Source organism: Muntiacus reevesi, chromosome 12, assembly GCF_963930625.1.
Source record: "Muntiacus reevesi chromosome 12, mMunRee1.1, whole genome shotgun sequence".
NCBI lineage: Eukaryota > Metazoa > Chordata > Mammalia > Artiodactyla > Cervidae > Muntiacus > Muntiacus reevesi.
In genome coordinates this window covers 52,303,305-52,322,811 of record NC_089260.1, presented here as the reverse complement: position 1 = coordinate 52,322,811, position 19,507 = coordinate 52,303,305, and the positions used below count along the sequence as shown (strand labels likewise).

Here is a 19,507-nt window from a genome sequence, read left to right as displayed (position 1 = left end):
GCCTCCTCATCAGGAGTCGGGACTGTGTTTACATCTGGAGTCTTGGCTGGGCAGGGATTGACTTCTGGGTCCACTGGGGTTGTGGGCCGAATTCACTTTAGGTAGCTGTGTGACTCGGGGCCTCAGCCTGGGGTTGCCCTTGACCCCTGGAGGCTGCCCTTGGCTCCTGACCATGGTGGGTTCCTCCCAGCTGGCAGCAAGGAGTGTCTGGCCCGCAAGGGGGGACCCACACCGCCTTCACAAGCTCCCTGATTAAGTCAGGCCCACCACAGTGGGCCTTTGAGTAACTTTGAGTAACTCAAAGCCAACTGATTTGGGGTTTCTAATTATACCTGTGAGCCCCTCTCAGCTTGGCCACATCTGCTGGCCAGCGGCCACGGGTCCCCCTCGCGGCCAGCAGGTGGAGATTGTTGGGTCACCTTAGAATTCTGCCTCCTACAAGATGTGAAAGATTTTTTTTTTTAATAGAACCAAAGTAGTCTATCATTAAGCATTTATTGCCAACTAGATCTTTTGCTAGACTCATAATCTCTCAGTCCTAGAGAACTTACTGGGTGTAAATTAGCTTTATTACTGAGCTCTTACAAATAGATTTTTTTCTCCCTTAAAGACTGTTCTATTCCCATTTCTACACAACCCCCTGGGATTGTTCTGTGTTAGGTAAAGACACCCTTTCCTTTCAGTCTATTGAGGTTTGACTTTTTAAGTTCATAGGAGCAGCATTGTAAGTTACCTTTAACACTGACCTTTTTAGGCTAATAGAAGTCTTAAGTGCAAATGTGGAATGAGTTGCTCTTCCAGGGCCTAGCTCCATACATTCCCCCTTTCTAACTCGAGGATCGACTAACTTTAGGTACACCAGTGATAGCAAAAAAAAAAAAAAACAATAATGGAAGTGTACAGTAAAAAAAAAAAAAACCAGACGATTGAATTGAACTAAACTATTTTTGGTATGTAAATTTGGTCTTTGTCCTTAGTGGCTTGAATAGGATCTATTTATGCAAAACATGTCGACCAGTCCGGAAGCACTGTTGTCTTGTGTATTGCTGAGCTTGATCCCTAGTAAGCTCGGTGACTTCAGCTCTGGGCGTCTGCTGCCAAATTGAAGCATCCAGACAGCCTTTTGAGAACAGTAGGGACCTTAGAGATAACTGGAAATAAGGAAGAGGAATGCCCCTGTAACCAGGATTAGTTCTACAGATTCTCATTCTCTGGTGATTGTGGGGTGGAGCCTGTTAAGGGCAGGGTGCCCTGTGCAAGGTGGTGAAGGAAGAAACAGGAGGGAAAGGAGAGACAGTACAGTTGACCTTGTAAAGGACCCTGAGCATATTCGTTCTCTTTCCTGTTTTTACTTCTAGGAAGTAATGTCCAGTACCAGATAACACTTGAGGATTTACTGCTTTTAGGAAGCAAGACCTTCAGAACAAGAGGGTGAAAGTTTGGCCCTGTCTCAGATTCCTCTAATGGGGTCAGAGTTTGGGTTGCTTACTGGAAGTCAGAGGCGCTGCGATACCACAGTTGCAGACCCTGTTTCTTTTCGGTGGGGGGGATGGTGCGGCAGCTGTAGGGGGAGAGTGGGTGTCATCCTTACGGGGGGGTGGGCGGGCGGGCCTGCTGCCTGCAGGGACTGTCCCCTTGTGTGCCGTCCAGGCAGCCCAGGAAGTCACTCAACGGCTTTGAATTGGGTTGTGTTTGTGGTGGTTTCTCTTTCTCCCCTGCCCAGAGGAGTGAGGCTCTTCTCAACCCCCTTGCATTTCCCTTCTATTACAAGTACTTTGGGGAAGGAGATTCTCAAGGTTAGGGGTGTGGTCTGATGACCGCAGAGGCTCTTTGGAGAACAGACACATTAACACAACATTCAAGTCTTGTCTAAACAATTAAACTCATTTTCCCAGGCACTTGTGAAGCGATGGAGAAACATCAAAACAAAACAAACAGTTCAAAACTTTAACATCACTTTAACTCTGTGCGCTCACTGTGCGTGTGTGTGTGTGTGTGTGTGTGTGCGCGCGCGTGTGCCTGATGTGGATGGGGCAAACATGTCATCTCACTGTATGCTTTTTAAATGTAAGGCGATTACTTGGTCTGGTGCTTTTTCTAAGCAGTAGAATTGACCTGTTACCCAACTGGCATGGTGGCCACAGAGCCGCACCCTCTGGCCGGCACCTCCCTCAGCTGCAGGGCGGCACCCAGCCCAGCGTGACAGAGTCTGGTCGCATGGACACAGAGAGAGGGCGGTGGCAGTGAGGAACCGTGGCCGGACGCCCTGTCCTCCTCCACTGGGAGGGAATCCACGCCACTCAGGACTTCTCAGATGCTTAGGAAGGGGTGCTTAGCATCATGCTTAGCATGGCTGGAGTCTCCCCGCGGGGCTGCTGAGGTCCAGCTGACCGTGGAGATGCCACGCACACGTCAGAGGCCAGGGACCCTCCCTGTGATGCAGTCACCCTGAGCACTGCAGGGCGGCCAGGGTTCACCGTGCGATGGGGAGTTACTTAACACTGAATTTCACGCCACCAGTTGGTTCAATATTTTCATTGTTTTGGACTCTTCTCATTCAAAATGCACTTATAGTGTAGATGCTGTCAAAATGCCTTCAGATGATTTTTAAATGAGATACTTCACAGTAACTAAACTTTTTTTTCAAGTCTAAAATGAATGATTTTGAGGGACACATTAAGATAAGTTATTATATTTTGAAATTAATTTTGTTTAACTTAGCTTCACTGCATATATATATTATAATGGAAATTGTACAAGTCACTTGATTATATGATTATACTAATGTCCCTGTTTTATTCCTACATATGACCATAATCGAGTAAGCTGTTTTCAGTGCTTTTATATAAAATTGTATTTATTTATAGAGTCATATACTATCTTTTAAAATATTTGGTAACCACTGTTTTAAGACAAGCCCTCTTTCTCTCTCACATTCCTCCCTCAGAGATGATGGATTTGCTCTGCTTTAGCTGCTTAAATCCAGAGTACATTTTAAAGAACATTTTTATTCAAGATATTCTTGGACAAAGAATGCCATGGTTAAATACCTGTATGGCACTGTGTTCTGTCCCTCTTCAGAGTGTGGTAAGGGTTTGAAGAGTTTTGCAGTAAAGAAAAATGCTTAACTTTGTTTAACCCAGAATTCTCAAAACTCCCATGACTTGAGTCTTTTTTTCTCGGAACACTTTTTAAAATCCTAAATTTAGAAAAAATTTTTTTTATACTTTTTGCCTTCTCAGGTTATATGACCAACAAGTATGATGCTGTTCATTTTTGTGTCTGTGTTCATAAAAGTGATCACTTGATATTTTTTTCCCTAGAAATGGTCTTTTTAAATGAGCTGAATAAAACTAACTGGTATAGGAAAGGCTTGAGCTTGAGTCCCTGACTCTTGATACCAAATTTGGTCCAACAGAAAATATTCCGATCCTTGATTCTTAAGATTGTTCCTGTTCTTGTAATTTTATATCAAAGGATGAAAGCTAAAAATTATATCAGTTGACCATTCAGACTAAAACCTGTTCATCTTGATCTCCTCTCCAACAGTTTTGAAAACTTTGGAAAGTTTTGAAAGCTCCCTGTGAGGCATTTTTGTGCCTTTAGTCCACCACATCCTAGACGTGGTTTGTTGCTCTGGCTGGTCCACTGAGGAAGGAACCCCTGGCCAGCGTTTGCCTCCCTGAGCCGTGTTTTTTCCTTGGTGTCTGCTGGGTGATGTGCTCTGCTCTCCCTCAGCAGGCACCAGGCTCCCTGGTTCACTGTTACATCCTCAAGTGTTTGTTGGATGAATAAGTGAATTGAGCACCAGGTATTACTGAGATGGTCTTTCTGTCAATGTCATCGACCAGAGAAAGATGTTTAAATCTCAGTGGAATTTACAAAACCTTTGCTAAATGCTCTTGAATCCTGGTACATTTAGACTGGAGATTGAGCTGTAGTGTTCATACCAGAATTCGTTTTTAAGAGTCTAGAGGGACTGAGAGCCTGTGGAATACTGGAAAAGTAGAAGTGAAGAAAACCAGTCATGGGAACATGTCTCCAAAGCCACTTAAAAAGTCTCCAGTAACCAAATTGTACTTTTCAGTTTGTTCTTTTCTCCCCTCTCCCTTGGCCACTCCATGTGTCTTGCAGGACCCCAGCTCCCCGACCACGGGTCGAACCTGTGCCCCTGCAGTGGGAGTGCAGAGTCCTACCGACTGGACTGCCGGCAGGTCCCTGCACTTTTTAGTCTTAAATGGCTTCTTAATATTTGTATTTTTACAAGCCATTGCAATCAGAGTGGAGTGTTTTGAGCTTGCACCTGTTGTCACGTGGGGCTCAATTTTCCTGCCACTTCTCCCCCTGGATCTCAGTTTCTCTGAGCGCCCAAGTGCCTGCCTCCCTTCAGCCTACTTTGTGGGGCGGGATGTTTCCCCCAGAAGTGCTGTGTCCTCTCGTCTAGTTGGTAGTATCTTCTCTTTATTATAAAGCAGCATTTTGATTTTAGATGTATTGTGTCACTGGCTGAGTAGAATGTTTGTCCACAGACGTCCAGTATTACAGCACGGTGTTGGTTTGCAGGGATCATCCGTATTGGAAATACTGCACTGTATTTACTAACTCATGGTCACCGACCTTGAGAGCAAGTCGAGGCTTCAAGACTATAATTAAGAAAAAACATGGTTACATAAGATAGCCTTTGAAGTCAGAAAATGCTGGTTCATGTTGGAGGGAAAACACAGTGGAGATGGATGTAAAGTGTCATCTTGGGTTTTTTTTTTTTTTTTTGCCTACACTGAGTGGCATGTGGGATCTTAGTTTCCTGACCAGGGATTGAACCCATGCTTCCTGCAGGGAAGTTCAGAATCTTAACCACCGGACTTACAGGGAAGTCCCTTATGCATTTTTTTAATGTTCTGTTGAAGGTTCCTGACCTTTGGGGCCACCTTTGCTTAAAGGGAACAGAGGGGTTGGCCTTGCCTCCCTCACCCCATCTCTCCTTTGGTTAAATTTACAAACTGTCTGTTCTGCTTTACATAAGGAAACTTGTTTATGTATTTGCCTAATTTATATGTTTATGAAACTCTATCCTTAACATAGAGCTAAGGATAAAAATGATCTTCTTTAGTTTATGGTAATTTTTTTGGATAGCACACATCTTGGATGATTTTTATTTATTTATTTATTGTTCAAATATCAGTCACTCTCTTTCAGTTCTGAAAGTGACTGGCACAGTCCTTATAAGTTCCATAATTCTCCAACAGACCCATGGAACTATGATAGAAAATGCGTCAAGCAGAAGTCCTCAAGGGTGTATTTCAAAATACCTTTGGTGTCTAACATTCTCTGCATTTGCCCTAAAAAATGAGAGGTTTTAGGAATGCCCTATATGGTGATATCAGATGATAATGGCATTGATTACTTGTCAGGCAGTGGGAAATGATGGGGAGATGTCTGCTGTAAAATTAAATAGCATTAGAGAAGACTGTACCATGCGTTTGGGGCGGGGGCGGTGAGGGGGCTGGACCTGGGAGACTTCGTCAGGGTATTACTCTGAGCTCCAGGTTTTTTCCCCTGCGTGATTAAGGCAGGCCATCTGTTCTTTGTTAAATGTTTACAAAAACAGCTTTTCTCTAAAAGATTTAAGGAGATGTGGGTCTGGTAAACACTATAATATTTCCGAGCACCTTTCCCACCCGACTTCAAGCAGTGTTCAAACAGAATCCTCTGCCTATCAAACAGCCTTCATATCTTTTTGTATTTGGTCTTTATGTTCATCCCCACCCCTTCTTACAGAAGATTAAATTTTTAAGGGATACTAATTTATGGCTTCATTTGTTACTGAAAGGAGCATCCAAAATGATTTGTATGCTAAAGTACAGATGAATTTTCTGACTTCTGGTAGTATGTGTTATATGCTTTTTCTGACTCACATCCATGGAACAGGTATCTCTCATCTGAAGCTGGCATCTGGTTACCCGAGTTAATACTATGCAGATTAGAGAAAGGTACATATACCTGGAATTAATTCACCATTCTAAGCTGTAAGCATTGTTTACTCAGAGACTTTCCTCTTTCCTTCCCATTCCAGGAAATGCCTTCTCTTCCATTTCCCGACAAATAGCTTGTCCCAAATAAGTTTGATTTCCATGTGTCTTATGAAAAGATCTGGCTTTTTCCATTGTACTTACACGAGGAAATAATATTTAACAATTAGTTCTACTCCAGCAACTTAGATATAGTAAAACTGTTGAATCAGATCCCATTAATTCTCAGATAATAAAATTAAAAAAAAAAACTTTTAATTTTGTATTGGGGTATAGGTGATAATGTTGTGAGTTTCAGGTGAATAACAAAGGGCCTCAGCCATATATACCCTTGTATCCATTCTCTCCCAAGCTCCCGTCCCATCCAGGCTGCCATATAGCATTGAGCAGAGTTCCCTGCGCTATATAGTAAGTCCTTGTTGGTTAACCATTTTAAATATAACAGTGTGTACATGTTCACTCCAAACTCCCTAACTATTCCTTCTCCCCATCAACCATCAGTTTATTCTTTAAGACTGTGAGTCTCTTTTGTGTTTTGTAAATAAGTGCATTTGTATAATTTCTTTTGGGATCCTGCATATAAGGGATGTCATACAGTATTCCTCCTCTGTCTGACTGATTTCACTCAGTATGACGATCTCAAGGTTCATCCATGTTGCTGCAAATGTCAGCCGTTGACAGGCTGGTTAGTCCTTGGTTGGTGTTTGCTGAAAGCGCTTGTTTGTTAGGGCAGGTGGGTGATGTTTCCCAGGAAGTGCTCGTTTTGTCACCGCTGGGCGTGCCCTGCAGCTGCGTGCATCCCCGCTCTTCTGCCCCAGCTCCATTCTCCTCCTGTGCGTCCTTCAGGGTCTTCCCCTCTCTCCTTCAGGGTTTCCCCACTCTCCTTCAGGGTCTTCCCCTCTCTCCTGCAGGGTCTTCCCCTCTCAGCTCTGACTGAGAAACGGCAATATGTATTTGAAGATTTTCTAGTATCATAGGATGTTGGAAGAGACTTTGGAATAAACACTTCCTTTTGCCAATGAAGAAAAAGTGACATGATTCCCCCCAGATAATACACATGGCAAGTTTCGGGAATGTCCTCTGTCATCTCACAACTCTAACTCTGGCTCTTTCTCTTACACCAGCACAGCTGCAGAACTGAATGTAGGTTCCTCCAGTAACTGTAGTAGCTTTTAGTGGGAACAGAACAACCAGTGTCTTTCCTGGCAGTGGTTTCTTTTCTTTGAATTTTTGGAGGGTCGCTGAACACCGGAAAGAAAGTGAAGCTTGCAGTACCTTTCCTATGAGGATGATGCCTCAGGGTGAGCTTTGAGGAGCCAGGCAGAAAGAGCACTGGATTTAGTAGGAAACCTAGATTCAGATGACGCCTCAGGCCCCCCACCCTTGTGGCCTCAGGTAACTACCTGGCCTCCTCAAATTCTACTTCTTTTCTGAAAAACAGGGGTAAATGATCACATTTTGGTTGTATTGGAATCTGAATTGCAGTCTGAGCTCCTCTCACATCCTCTGCAGACCTGGCCTCTCCGGCGGCTCATCTCTTGGGGATTGTGTGGGTGGGCGTGGGCCCCAGTTCTGTCACTTGCCTCTGTTGCTCTTGGGCACATGCATCACACAAGTGCGTCTGTGTCCACAGAGAGCTCTCCAGGCTGGTGCAGGGATCGAATGGTGTCCCGGGCTAAAGTGCTTACCTAGCACAGGCTCAACGTGTGGTAGGAGTTTTCTGTGCACACTTGTGGCTGTTACTACTGTTGCTCTTTATATTATAGTTAGTATCCAGTGTCTGGAGAAGCATATGAAAAAGGCAGAAAATGAATGAAGCTTGCAGATGTGACATTTTCAAGGATTGCGTTGAAATGTAAAGGCGCATTAGATGTCATAGTTTACAGTGGAGACAGGTTGTCCTCTACCCCTGTTGTCAGCTTCCTGTCCCAGGTGTTGGTATTCTCCACCGTATTTAAGACCATCTCTGGATACGGTCTTAGTGGATGTCAAAAATCTCCTGCAAGTCATGTCAGATTGACTGTTTGGGGGGATCTCTTTCTCTCTCTCCCCGCCACCCCCCCCCCACCCCAGTCCCTTCTTCCCTCCCTCCCTTTGTGTGAGATTTGGAAATGTAAAACTTTAATAACTTAATAAAAACTTTATCTGCCTTGCCTATCAGTCCCAGAAATCTAACCACCCTAAAGTCATTTAGCTGATACATGTGTGCTGAGTTGTTCAGTCCTGTGTGACTCTTGTGACCCTATAGACTGTAGCCTGCCGGGCTCCTCTGTCCATGGGTTTCTCCAAGCAAGAATACTAGAGTGGGTTGCCATTTCCTTCTCAGGGGATCTTCCCAAACCAGGAATTGAACCCAGGTCTCCTGCATTGCGGGCAGATTCTTTACCAACTGAACTATGAGGGAAGCCCTATCCACATATAAGCTGGCATATATGCTTTTAAATTGACATTTGAATGTCATTTAAATTAAAAATGACTTGTACTGTATAAGATTTGTGTGTTTATACTCAGACTTCAGACTTTCACAGTATCTGATTCTTACAGTGTTCAGTTTGCCTGTTTTTAAAAGTGACTTGATTATCCATCTTTAATTAGAGTTCCCGTTCCTACAGGGGGAAAATTCCACTTGAATTCCTTCTTTGTGGCTTAGCTTTTGCTGCTGTTTCATCCTTCATCAGTTCCTACACAGGTGCTAAGAACATGGAAAGTGTCTTTAAATTGAGAAATTTTCTTTCTCCTGAACAGAATTTTTTTTTTTTACTGTATTACTAAGTTGCTCTCTTTATTCATTTAAAAGCCTTCTTGTTGAAGAAATCTGTTTTTTTTTGGATGAGACAGAATGATAAGTTTCACAACTGTAGAGTGGGTTTTGTTTGCTACCTTGAATGTAGAGTAAGTTTGAGAGCTGTCAGCACTAACTTTCAGTTCCTTTATAAACTACGAAGAATGATAAACTAATTTCAATTCCTATTTGTGTCTCTTAGCATTCTCCATCGGAGCCCTTTCTAGAGAAACCAGTGCCGGATATGACTCAGGTTAGTGGACCGAACGCTCAGCTAGTGAAGAGTGATGATTACCTGCCGTCGATGGAACAGCAGCCACAGCAAAAGAAGAAGAAAAAGAAGAACAACCACATTGTTGCAGAGGATCCCAGTAAAAACTTTGGTAAAGAGGACTTCCCTGGTGGGGTTGATAACCAAGAACTAAACAGGAACTCACTAGACGGGTCCCAAGAAGAGAAAAAGAAAAAGAAAAGGCCGAAGGCAAAAAAAGATCCCAAGGAACCGAAAGAACCCAAGGAGAAAAAAGAGCCCAAGGAACCCAAGACCCCGAAAGCCCCTAAGATTCCCAAAGAGCCAAAGGAAAAGAAAGTAAAAACTGCCACGCCAAAACCCAAATCCAGCAAAAAGTCAAGGTAGGCTGCGGGCAGAAACACCCGCCACCCAACAGTAGAGACGCAAGCACCAAGCAGTTACAGCCTGTGGAATGGGGGGAGGGGGCGGCTCAGGGGCGGGGGTCATTCTGGTTGTTGTCCTCACTGTTAAGCTTCTTTCTGTCACACCCAAACTAACAAGCGAAGGTGTTAACGCATTCTAAAATTTAGGACTGCCATTATTATGAATTGTCAATTCGGGTGGTAGATTTTTAGAAATGTTACTGGGTAAAGAATAGTTTCTTATTTAAAAATCACTGTCTTATATTTTTGGGAAAACCTGGCATTTAACAAATAGAACCAGGTTGCCAGCATAATTGTTTGTAAGCTTAGACCACCAACCTCATTTTCAGCGACAGTGCCCAACCCGGCAAGAAGAATTATAGGAGCCAGGCGAGTCACTATATTTCACCAGGCTTTTCAGTCCTGCTTCCCAGAAGCTGAAACAGGAGAATTAATTCTCCCCATTTGGCAGGCACAGTGATCCTTCCAGGGGCAGGGTGGAGATCCTAGCGGGCGACGTGGGACAAATCAAAGAGCAGTTAGCCATTAGATATGCCTCGGATAAGACCGTGTAGTTTAGGTTCTAGGGAAAAAGCCTCCTACACGCCCTCCTTCCCCTCCGTACTTCCCCACCGACTCTCTGACCCCCCAGGAGGCATATTTATTCAGTAAGAAAAACTGAGAGGAAAAGACATTGAAGACTAATTTTTTTCATTTGTACCGAACATTTCTTACAACTGTTCTGAACCAGTTCCAAACATCTGAATCTATTTTTCAGAATATGGCTCATGTTATAAAATATAGTTTCCAGATGGAAGTATCGTCGGACTTGGTTACCCCAAACCTGTTTGTAAAACTCGTGTAGAAAACACGCACCCCCACAAACTCCCACATGCGAATGTGCACATGTGTGGTGCGCATGCGTAGTCAGCCCTGAGAGTGATGCGCTGGATCCCCGCTTTGCGAGCTTGCGGGCCAGGCAGCCTTGGGCTTGTGGGCGATCCTGTATATCAAGAGCAGGTACCCAAAGAGGGTGTGGTTTCTGTGGCTAGAGAGATGCTGCAAAGCGGAAGGACAAACTGGGATTTTCAACTTCCCGCTGAAAATATCTAAACAACCCAGTGCATTATTCCGTAGTGTTTTGAAAATTTGAATCATAGTAATTAAAAAAAAAACTTTTGTTGTCAGTACTTTATATGGTGCCCAAATAACTGAGTTACAGTTGGCCCTCCACAAGGGACTTGAGTATCTTCGGGTTCTGGTGTCTGCCGGGATCCTGGGACCACTTCCTTGTGGATGTGGAGAACTATATATTCAGTAATCAGGTCTAGTAGGTAACAATGTTTGCATTTACTTAGGAGCATTCTTTAATGCCTCGATATGTGATCTCTTAATTGAAAGCCTTTATTTTTTTTCTCCTTAGGAACACTCTTCTAAACTCACAATCCATTATAAGTTTCATTTTTATTTACTTAAGAAATATTTTATTGGGGGCATACTATTTGCAGGTACTGTGTTAAGACAGGAATGTGAGCCAAGAGGATGCTGTTAGAATTTCGGTCTGATTTACGAAGAGGGTTTTAAAAATACACAGTTGCTTAAATCTGAGTGTTGTGCTTTTGGTAGGAAGAGGCATGTGCTTTATTTCTGCAAAATCTAAAAAGAATTTTTTTTTTTTTAACTTAAAATGTGAAAAAGTGTATGGTTTCAAGAAGTTTTCTGGAATTTAGAAAATATGTCACCAAAACTAGCCTCAAAATATATCTGTTTTCAATTTTTATCTTAGTGTTTTGAACTTATTACCTAATGGTAAAAATTGATTTAAAAAACCCCACCGTATCTTGGATCCTGGTCATCAATTCCCAGCTGTATTCTCTGAAGCTCTCGTCTACCTCAGACTGACCCTGTCTTTAGAAATGGACTTTAGCACATCCTTAGGCCGTGTAGGATACATTGTTTAGTTGCTAAGTCGTGTCCTACTCTCTTGCGACCAGTGGACTGTAGCCTGCCAGGCTCCTCTGTCCATGGGATGTTTCAGGCAAGATTATTGGAATGGGTTGCTGTTTCCCTTCTCCAAAGTTGGGGAAGATACTAAATTATCCTGTTTTAACAGTGAAACTTGTTGAAATATCCCTAGTTGCCATAAACAACCATTAGGAGCTTGGAGCATCAAATTCAGTCTTTCCCGGCCCCTCCCCCACCTCCTCGGTGCAGGTACAGACTCTGCCTTTATCCTCAGAAGACCCTTCAGTGATGCTCGTCTGTGGCCTCGGTCACCCAGCCTGACGTGTGTGTCCGCGCGTGGGGAGCGGTCAGCATGCTTGAGACTGAGTGGCAGCCCTGCCCTAGAGCCACACGCTTTCGGCAGGACGAAGGTGTGTGATTATCTTCTCCCAAGAAGAAAGCCTAGTCCTTTTTTTTTCCTTCTTGTGACTAGTAGTCTCTGTCTGTGGCTGCCATAGGTGACAGTTGTTCTTCCCCAAGTGGTGTGGCAGTAACCGACGGTAGCCCTTCTGTGTGTCTGGAGAATGCCAGTGGGGAGGGGGCATGTCCTGGAGACATGGGCGGCCACCAGGAGGGCCACCAAGATCATCCGTGGCGCCTTTGCTGGCCCCAGTGACTTGACCTCTTAACCGGCCACTTGCCGACTTAGGATGAAGTGTGGTTGAGGATGTGCCTGAGAAAGGTTTTCCTGTTGTTGATGGTCTGATGAGCATGGCTGTCTGAGAACATGGTAACCAAACAGGGATTGTCATTGACTTAATTAACAAGCTAGCCCATTGTTTTGCCGAGCTGCAGTGTTTCTGCTGGTCAGGTGAACAGAGACACTCGAGTTGTGGTCTCATTTAAGGCTAGGAGGGAAAAAGCGTCCCCCAAGCAAGGATAAGCAGATTGCACACAACTGCATGTAAATTCTGAATAGCATAGCAGAATAATTATGTAAATTGAATATGCAGTGATGAAGGTAATGGGAGGTTTGGGTTCTGTCAGTGCTGGGGTTGAATTGCTGGAGCAGGTTGCTGTGAGCCCTGGAATACAGCACTGGCAATTTCGTTTTGCAGAACGTTATGTGATACCGGTTATTTCCATCCTTGAATAAGTTAACTTGATGAATTTGTTTATACAGAAAATAATTCTCCTACAGAGGGCTAGAACAGAAGGGATAAACAGAAATGGGAGGAAACAGTTTCTGTAGAACTGCTCACATCTCTCCCGTTTGGCCCGCTCTACTGGGTCACTCGCGAGATTTCTGGTAACAAACTCATGCTCTGAGTGTCTGCTGACAGCAGTGACCCGTTACTGGTCTGCACTGTGTCCGGGCAGCCGAGAGCTGGCTTCGCGTCATTGACACACTTGTGCTAACATAGCACGTGAGAAAGGGTGGTTGTCTTCAGTGGGACCAGTTTTCCTGTGTGCTTCCACGACTTCATTCTCTCGACCTGTCATCCCACTTCGTCCCTTTGAGTCTCTGAGGCTTAGCTTACATTTGTGACCATTCCTGGCAAACTGGCCCTTGTGGCAACAATGTATGATTAAATCTGTCTTGCCTATGTAGGAGAACCTAAAAGAACTGTCCAGAAGCTGTTACATACAATGGTGGTGGTTGTGGTTTGGTTGTCATGTCTGACTCTTTGCGACCTCATGGAATTTAGCCCGTCGGGCTCCTGTATTCATGAGATTTCCCAGGCAAGAATACTGGAACGGATTGTCACTTCCTTCTCCAGGGGATCTTCCCGACCCAGGGATCGAAACTGCATCTCCTGCATTGCAGGCATATTCTTTTACTGCTGAGTCACCAGGGAAACCCTGCATAATAGAACAGTAGTGAAGCAGAAAAAGGTGTCAGCATTTCAGAAAGAGTCACTTAATATCTTACTGATGGGGACAAAAAAAAGACGGGCCATATTCCTCTTTTCTAATTAGAACTATATCTTTTATTCCCCCTTTCCATTTTACCTTAAATTTATATTTTTCCACATGTTTTTCCTGTGAGCTCTTCAGGTGTCTTCATAGCCTTCAAATATTTTCGTTAATATTGAAAATAAGGGCTAAGACATTTGTGGTTGGAAAGAATACTTTTTTGCATACGGAAGGGTTCACGGAGCTGAAATTCGAGGATTCGTGGCCTTCCCTTCAATGCGTTTTCTGTTGTGTGTGCTTGGGCCTTGTGCAATGAGAGAATTTGGAGGAAGTGCTTCCTTTGAATGACTTTTGAAGGCTTTAGTGATGCATTTAGCTATATAAAGATTCTTTGAATGTACATAAAGAAGGGAACTTGGCCAAAGGGTGTGACTTGACTGTTGAAGCTTCAGTTCAAAGAAGCCATGGAGATTCGCTTCTCATGCAGTTTCTAGGAATTCATCTGATTCCTTGCTCCCCTCTCCACTCTCCCCGCCCCCGCCCCCCCAGTATTAAAGTTAGTAGGAAGCTAAAAATGCTACTTCTCAATTAAGAGTGAAGATATTTTATTTTAAAATGGAAAGCAACCATAGTGTTCTTGTTTTAGAAAAATATATTAAGTACCAAAAACACGTAAAGTGTATTTTTTTGCATACCACACTTTCATTAATATTTATGTTGTGACTTTTTTCTAACAACTGTAGCTTTTCAGATACTATCTTCTCAATTATGATCCTAGAGAGTAACAGCATTTACCTGAGAAATACTTTTGTTCATTCAGTCAGCAAGCCGAATGGTGGTGTATTTCAACTAACTAATACATATTTTATAGTGTGCTCTTAAACATGTAAAATTACTTGCACACAAAAATAAACCATTAAACTCATTTTACTAATAAGTACAGAATTCCTTGATAGGTGTCTCCCCATCAGATAAACTGAATTAAGCCAGCAGTTCTTCTATTTATTTGTTCTTTCTTCTACTCACACGCTGTGACTTGGTTTTGATCTAAGACACTGAATAGTTGTACAAATGGAATTAGGTGTTTTAGATACTGTTGCTTGAGTGGGTATAGGTTTCTCTAGCATGTGGTCACAAAAGGACTGTTGAACCCTTCCGGTGTTGGTGAGGAATAAGAACTTCTCATGAACATCATGTGCTCTGCCTGCCCACGGGCCTGCACTGTCTGCTCCTGGTCAGTACGTCCAAGCTCTGGGCCAGGGGTGTAGCCAGGTACCCCCTTACCTGCTGATCTCAAAGACTGTCTTCTCTTTGATAAACGGACCGACCATGTGTGTGCTGTCGCTCAGTCATGTCTGACTCTTTGCAACGCCATGGACTGTAGCCGGCCAGGCTCCTCTGTCCATGGGATTCTCGAGGCAAGAAAACTGGAGTGGGTTGCCGTTTCCTCCTCAAAGGCGTCTTCCTGACCCAGAGATCAAACCCATGTCTCTTATGTTTCCTGCATTGGCAGGCAGGTTCCTTACCAATAACGCCTCCTGGGAAGCCAAAAGGACTCAGAAGTAAGAGGGCGAACATGTCCATGGGGCCTCCTTAATCCCAAATCCTTCTTTCCTTCAGGAGAACCACCTGGGAGCCTTTCCTGTGCCAGTGACAGGCCACATTATGACATTTCCCCCTTCTGGTTTATCTTAAATGAAGACAAGCAGGGAGGGAGAGCGGTCAGCTGCTTTTGAGTACAGACTGACGTCTGACAGCACCTGAGTCCGTTTACACATACTGGGGACAGAGGAGGCCCTACAACACTGACCCTTAACAGGAGTTCCGCTGACTTACGCCCTGGGGCTGAGTGCTGGGGGTTGGACCCTGCCTGTCCAGCGAGCTACAGCGGAATTCAGAGTGGAGACCTGCTGGCATTGTGGTCTGTGTGGAGGAGGTGAGGTAGGTCCCACTGCACCTATCAAAGGAGAGATGAGGAGGCCCTAGAAGGCAAAGGGATGGGTGTGAAGGGTGGTTTTCCTGGAGACTCATTCCTTTGAAGTCTTTTGTAAGTGGGGTTTTTAGGGTGGAGCATAGGAGACGTGGTGACGTCAGAGTTGGAAGATGGGGAGCAGGAGGAATCACGTGTGCATGCTAAGTCGCTTCAGTCATGTCAGACTCTTTGCAATCCAATGGACTGTAGCTCTCCAGGCTCCTCTGTCCATGGGGATTCTTTAGGCAGAAATTCTGGAGTGGGTTGCCTTTTCCTCCTCCTGAGGCTCTTTCCAACCCAGGGATCGAACTTGGTATCTCTTAAGTCTCCTGCATTGGCAGGCGGGTTCTTTACCACTGGCGCCAAAATTATTGTTAAAAGATTTCAATGGTTAGGAAAACGTTTTTGAAAAGTATGAAGTTTTGTACGGATGCAGAACCTGTCATGTGATGTGTAAAGCTCTCCCTGCTAGTTGCTTTCTGCCCAAAGGCCCCTGTGGGATGTTGGATGCAAAGCCACTGTGAGAGCATCAGGCATGTGAGAGGCCAGTACTTGCATCAGTTATCCTCCCTATAGATGCCCGTGTGACTGAGCTCTCAATGTCGAATAGGGAGCTGGAGGGTACAGGATTACGAAAAAAGACACTGCTTTCTCTGTCTCTCTCTTTTAATTTTAGAAAAACAACACCCTTGAACTTTCATTAGATGACTAATTTTATGTGTTACCCTGATTCCTGTGGGAACAGTTGTAATGTCGTGGGAGTTCTGCCTCTCCTGTCTGGGTGGGTGGTGAGATTTATTTTTTTTCCTCATGGGCCTTAAATTTTGCTGAGCCTAATTCTCCATCTCTGGACCTCACCCAGTTACACCGAGAGTGGGCTGCCCATCTCCCAGGTTGACTCTAGCCACCCTGGCGCATCAGAGAAGATGCTCTTGAATCTAGGGAAGTTGGGCTCTGGCTGCTGCCGCCACCCACACTGTCCCCGTCCTGGTCGTGGGAATGCTGCTCATGAAACAGACGAGCATCTCAGGACCTGGCACAAGCTGCCAAATATTGGCCCTGCTGTTTGGCTCTTGGAAGAATATCCCATGGTAGAAGGGCAGTGAAGGGCCTGCCTTCTGTCCTGGTTGTGTGACGGGTGGTGTGCCCAGTCCTCTCTGCTGTGTCTCAGTGCCGGGCAGAGCCGCGGGCCGAAGCTGATGTTTGTTGATGCTGAGCCTCTGGGGTCCGACGACACATTAGCTCAGTAGACTTTGCTTCTGTCTTACTTTTGATGGTGGTTTAGTCCCTCAGTCGTGTCTGACTCTTTGCAACCCCATGGGTTATAGCCCGCCAGGCTCCTCTGTCAGTGGGATTCTCCAGGCAAGAATACTAGAGTGGTTGCCATTTCCTTCTCTAGGGGATCTTCCTGACCCAGGAATCGAACCTGGGTCTTCTGCCTTGCAGGTGATCTCTTTACTAACCGAGCCACCAGGGAAACCCTTATTAATTCAGTCCATAAAACTCAATAGCCTTTAGTCTTTTGGTGATAATTTGTGACTGCGTGATGTCTTTTTTTTTTGGCTCCGCACCTAGAATCTATTCAACATTAAAAACGGGTTTAGCTCTTTCAGGAGGACTTTCTGCTGTACTTTCTGTTTCATTTCTTTCTTTCTTTCTTTTTTTTTTTTTCAACATTCTTCTTTATAAAATGGTCCGCTGGAGCTCTCCTCAGGACAGAGTGCAGTGTTAGTTACTCAGTTGTGTCCAACTCTTTGTGACCCCATGGACTATAGCCCACCAGGCTCCTCAGTCCATGCTATTTCCAGGTAAGAATACCGGAGTGGGTAGTCATTGCCTTCTCCAGGGGATCTTCCTGACCCAGAATGGGTCTCCTGCATTGCAGGCAGATTCTTAACCATCTGAGCCACCAGGGAAGCCCCTCCTTAGGACAGAGTTCTGATGTTATTGGAACCTGCCCAGGGATGAGTCCAAGTAACAGAAGACATTCACCAGGAGAGGTTTTTCCCAGGACCTGGGCTCTGGAGCCAGGCGGGTTCTGGGATGGCTGCTTACTAGGCTGAGCGTGTATTTGCTTTGACCGTTTCCTCACCCTTGGACAGTTTCGTAGTAAGATGTGAGGGTGAGTGGTATTGAGTCTGAAATAGACGTTTTAAATGAAAGTAGGTTAGGTTTCTGTATCCTTCCCATCCTTCTTTGCTATTCCCTTTCTAGAAATTTAGCACAGTTAAGGTTCTTCAGGGATAGTTGATGCTCTAAGATCTACTTGAAGTAATAAGTTAATAAATAAGTAAACAATAGCTTAAAAAGTTTATAGATTGTCATTGAAGTTTGTTGTTCAAAAGTATAACGAAATTCCTTTCTCTAATCCCCTCTCTTGTTCACTTCTCAGCTCTCCTAACTTTCTCTTTCTCAAACAGGAGCATTGGATGGAGAATTTGTGGGTGGTGTTGAGGAGCAGTCAGGGGTGGTTCAGCTGAGGGCTGCTTGCTGGGAGGTTGTTGGCAAAGGGGGCCTTGCTCCGGTCCTCCCATCCCACCCTGGTGCTCTTCTTGTGGGGAGTCTCAAGCATTTGGACTGGCTGCTGACCACCACTGGGCCCTTGGTCCAGGGAACCCTGATGGCCTTCTTGTGAAAGTGGTGATGTAAGATTTTCTTGTCTGTCATGCAGCATTTGTCTTCACGCCTACCTTATTAGTTTATTCTGTCATTTGCATTTTTATCACATCTCAGTTTAGCTATTAAGTAAAAAATTTTTAAACGTCTTAGGACTTGAACATTTTTATTTTATTGAGTTGGCCTTACTTCATGATATGTTACATTTTATCTTGCCCTCATTGATCCTTTTGAACTTTCAGTCCTTTATCTTGCTCTTTTTTTAGTTTGCCTCTTTATCTTTTAATTTTTCTTTTTTATTGTTTAAAAACTCAGAGGAAAACCTGAAGCTGAGGGGCCAGATGCTTTCCTCCTACCATCCTTGAGCCTGCAACCTTAGCAGCTCATGAATTGTATCATATGTGATCTTTCTGAATCATGACAAGTCACACCCTTCCTGTGCCATGAACATTGCTCACTTCTCATCTGTGACACTCAGTTTCTTACGGAAAAGCCTTCTGAATGTGTAAAATATAAGGATATGTTTCAATGCTCTTTGTTCTCCTAAAAGACAGTAGTGTGACACTTTGGCTTGTTTTCCTGAAAACAGGCCTGTTTAATGTTCACAAACCTCACGGTTGGTTTTTCCCAGTGTGAGGAGGCCCTTCGCCAGCGTGTCCTGTCTGAGGGTCTGTGTGGTGAATCCCCGCTGCTGTTCAGCTGCTTCACTAGCTGACTCTCTTCCTCTGATCCCATTTGGTTCCACACCATGGTTCCTTTTCAAACTTCCTTTCCTTGGAGGACTTAGATCCTTAGGCTAATGTTAATCGATGTTTACACTCTGTAACAAACCAGGGCAGCTAGCTGGCTTTCCTGTAAAAAAGTCCTTTGCATAAAGTCTTGTTTTAAAAACCTGTACTCTTTCTCACCAAAGAAAATCTTCACTATCCATGTGCTGTATCCAAGCTGGGGTTTATGCATCCAGCCCCTTTCCAGGGACCACCCCTTGGCTCATGGCTATGAACTCTTACAGCCACATGCTGAATACCATCCTTCTAGGGGCTGATCCCCTCCTGTAAATCCCTCCTCTCTGAACCCGCCACTTGTTTCTTGGAGTTCTCATCAGGGTGGTGCAGTCTTTGATAACATGGGGCGGGAAGAGAACTTTAGAGCTCGGTCTGTCAAGGAGACCGAAGTGTCACTTAGCCATTGACCCTGAGCACCCCACTACCCACCACCATGACCTGCCTCTCATGGTGACACGTGACATGTGAGTAAAGCTGGTGCAGGGACAGTGGCCCTGCCAGCCACCAGCAGCATCCCCAGACAGAAGTCCCCTTTCCAAGAATACAGGGGCCCGGCCAGCTTCACGAGGGGGGGGCCCTACATCACCCGACACCAGTAATGATGGGTGATAAGGATCAGGAAATGAAAGAACTTTTGTGAGTACAGAGGGGAAGTATACAGACGTACAGGGTTTGAGGCATTGCTGGGTTTCACTCTATTTGGGTAGTGCTTTAGCCTCACTTTCCTGAGCTTTATAAAGATAGAATCTATGTGGGGTTATCGTAAACGCGTTAGCAAGCAGAGAGCTTGAGTTGCAAATAGTCAGGG

At 44.6% G+C, this 19,507-nt stretch overlaps 1 protein-coding gene across 3 annotated transcripts in view; it reads left to right on the top strand.

Moving 5' to 3' along the window:
- The window catches only part of CHD7 (chromodomain helicase DNA binding protein 7), a 187,978-nt gene that overhangs the window by 92,116 nt on the left and 76,355 nt on the right, over nucleotides 1-19,507 (top strand). For all 3 annotated transcript variants that reach the window (XM_065902719.1, XM_065902717.1, XM_065902718.1), the window contains exon 3: nucleotides 9,014-9,444. In XM_065902719.1, coding sequence (XP_065758791.1) covers nucleotides 9,014-9,444 — 431 coding nt within the window. The remainder of the gene's footprint in view (nucleotides 1-9,013; nucleotides 9,445-19,507) is intronic.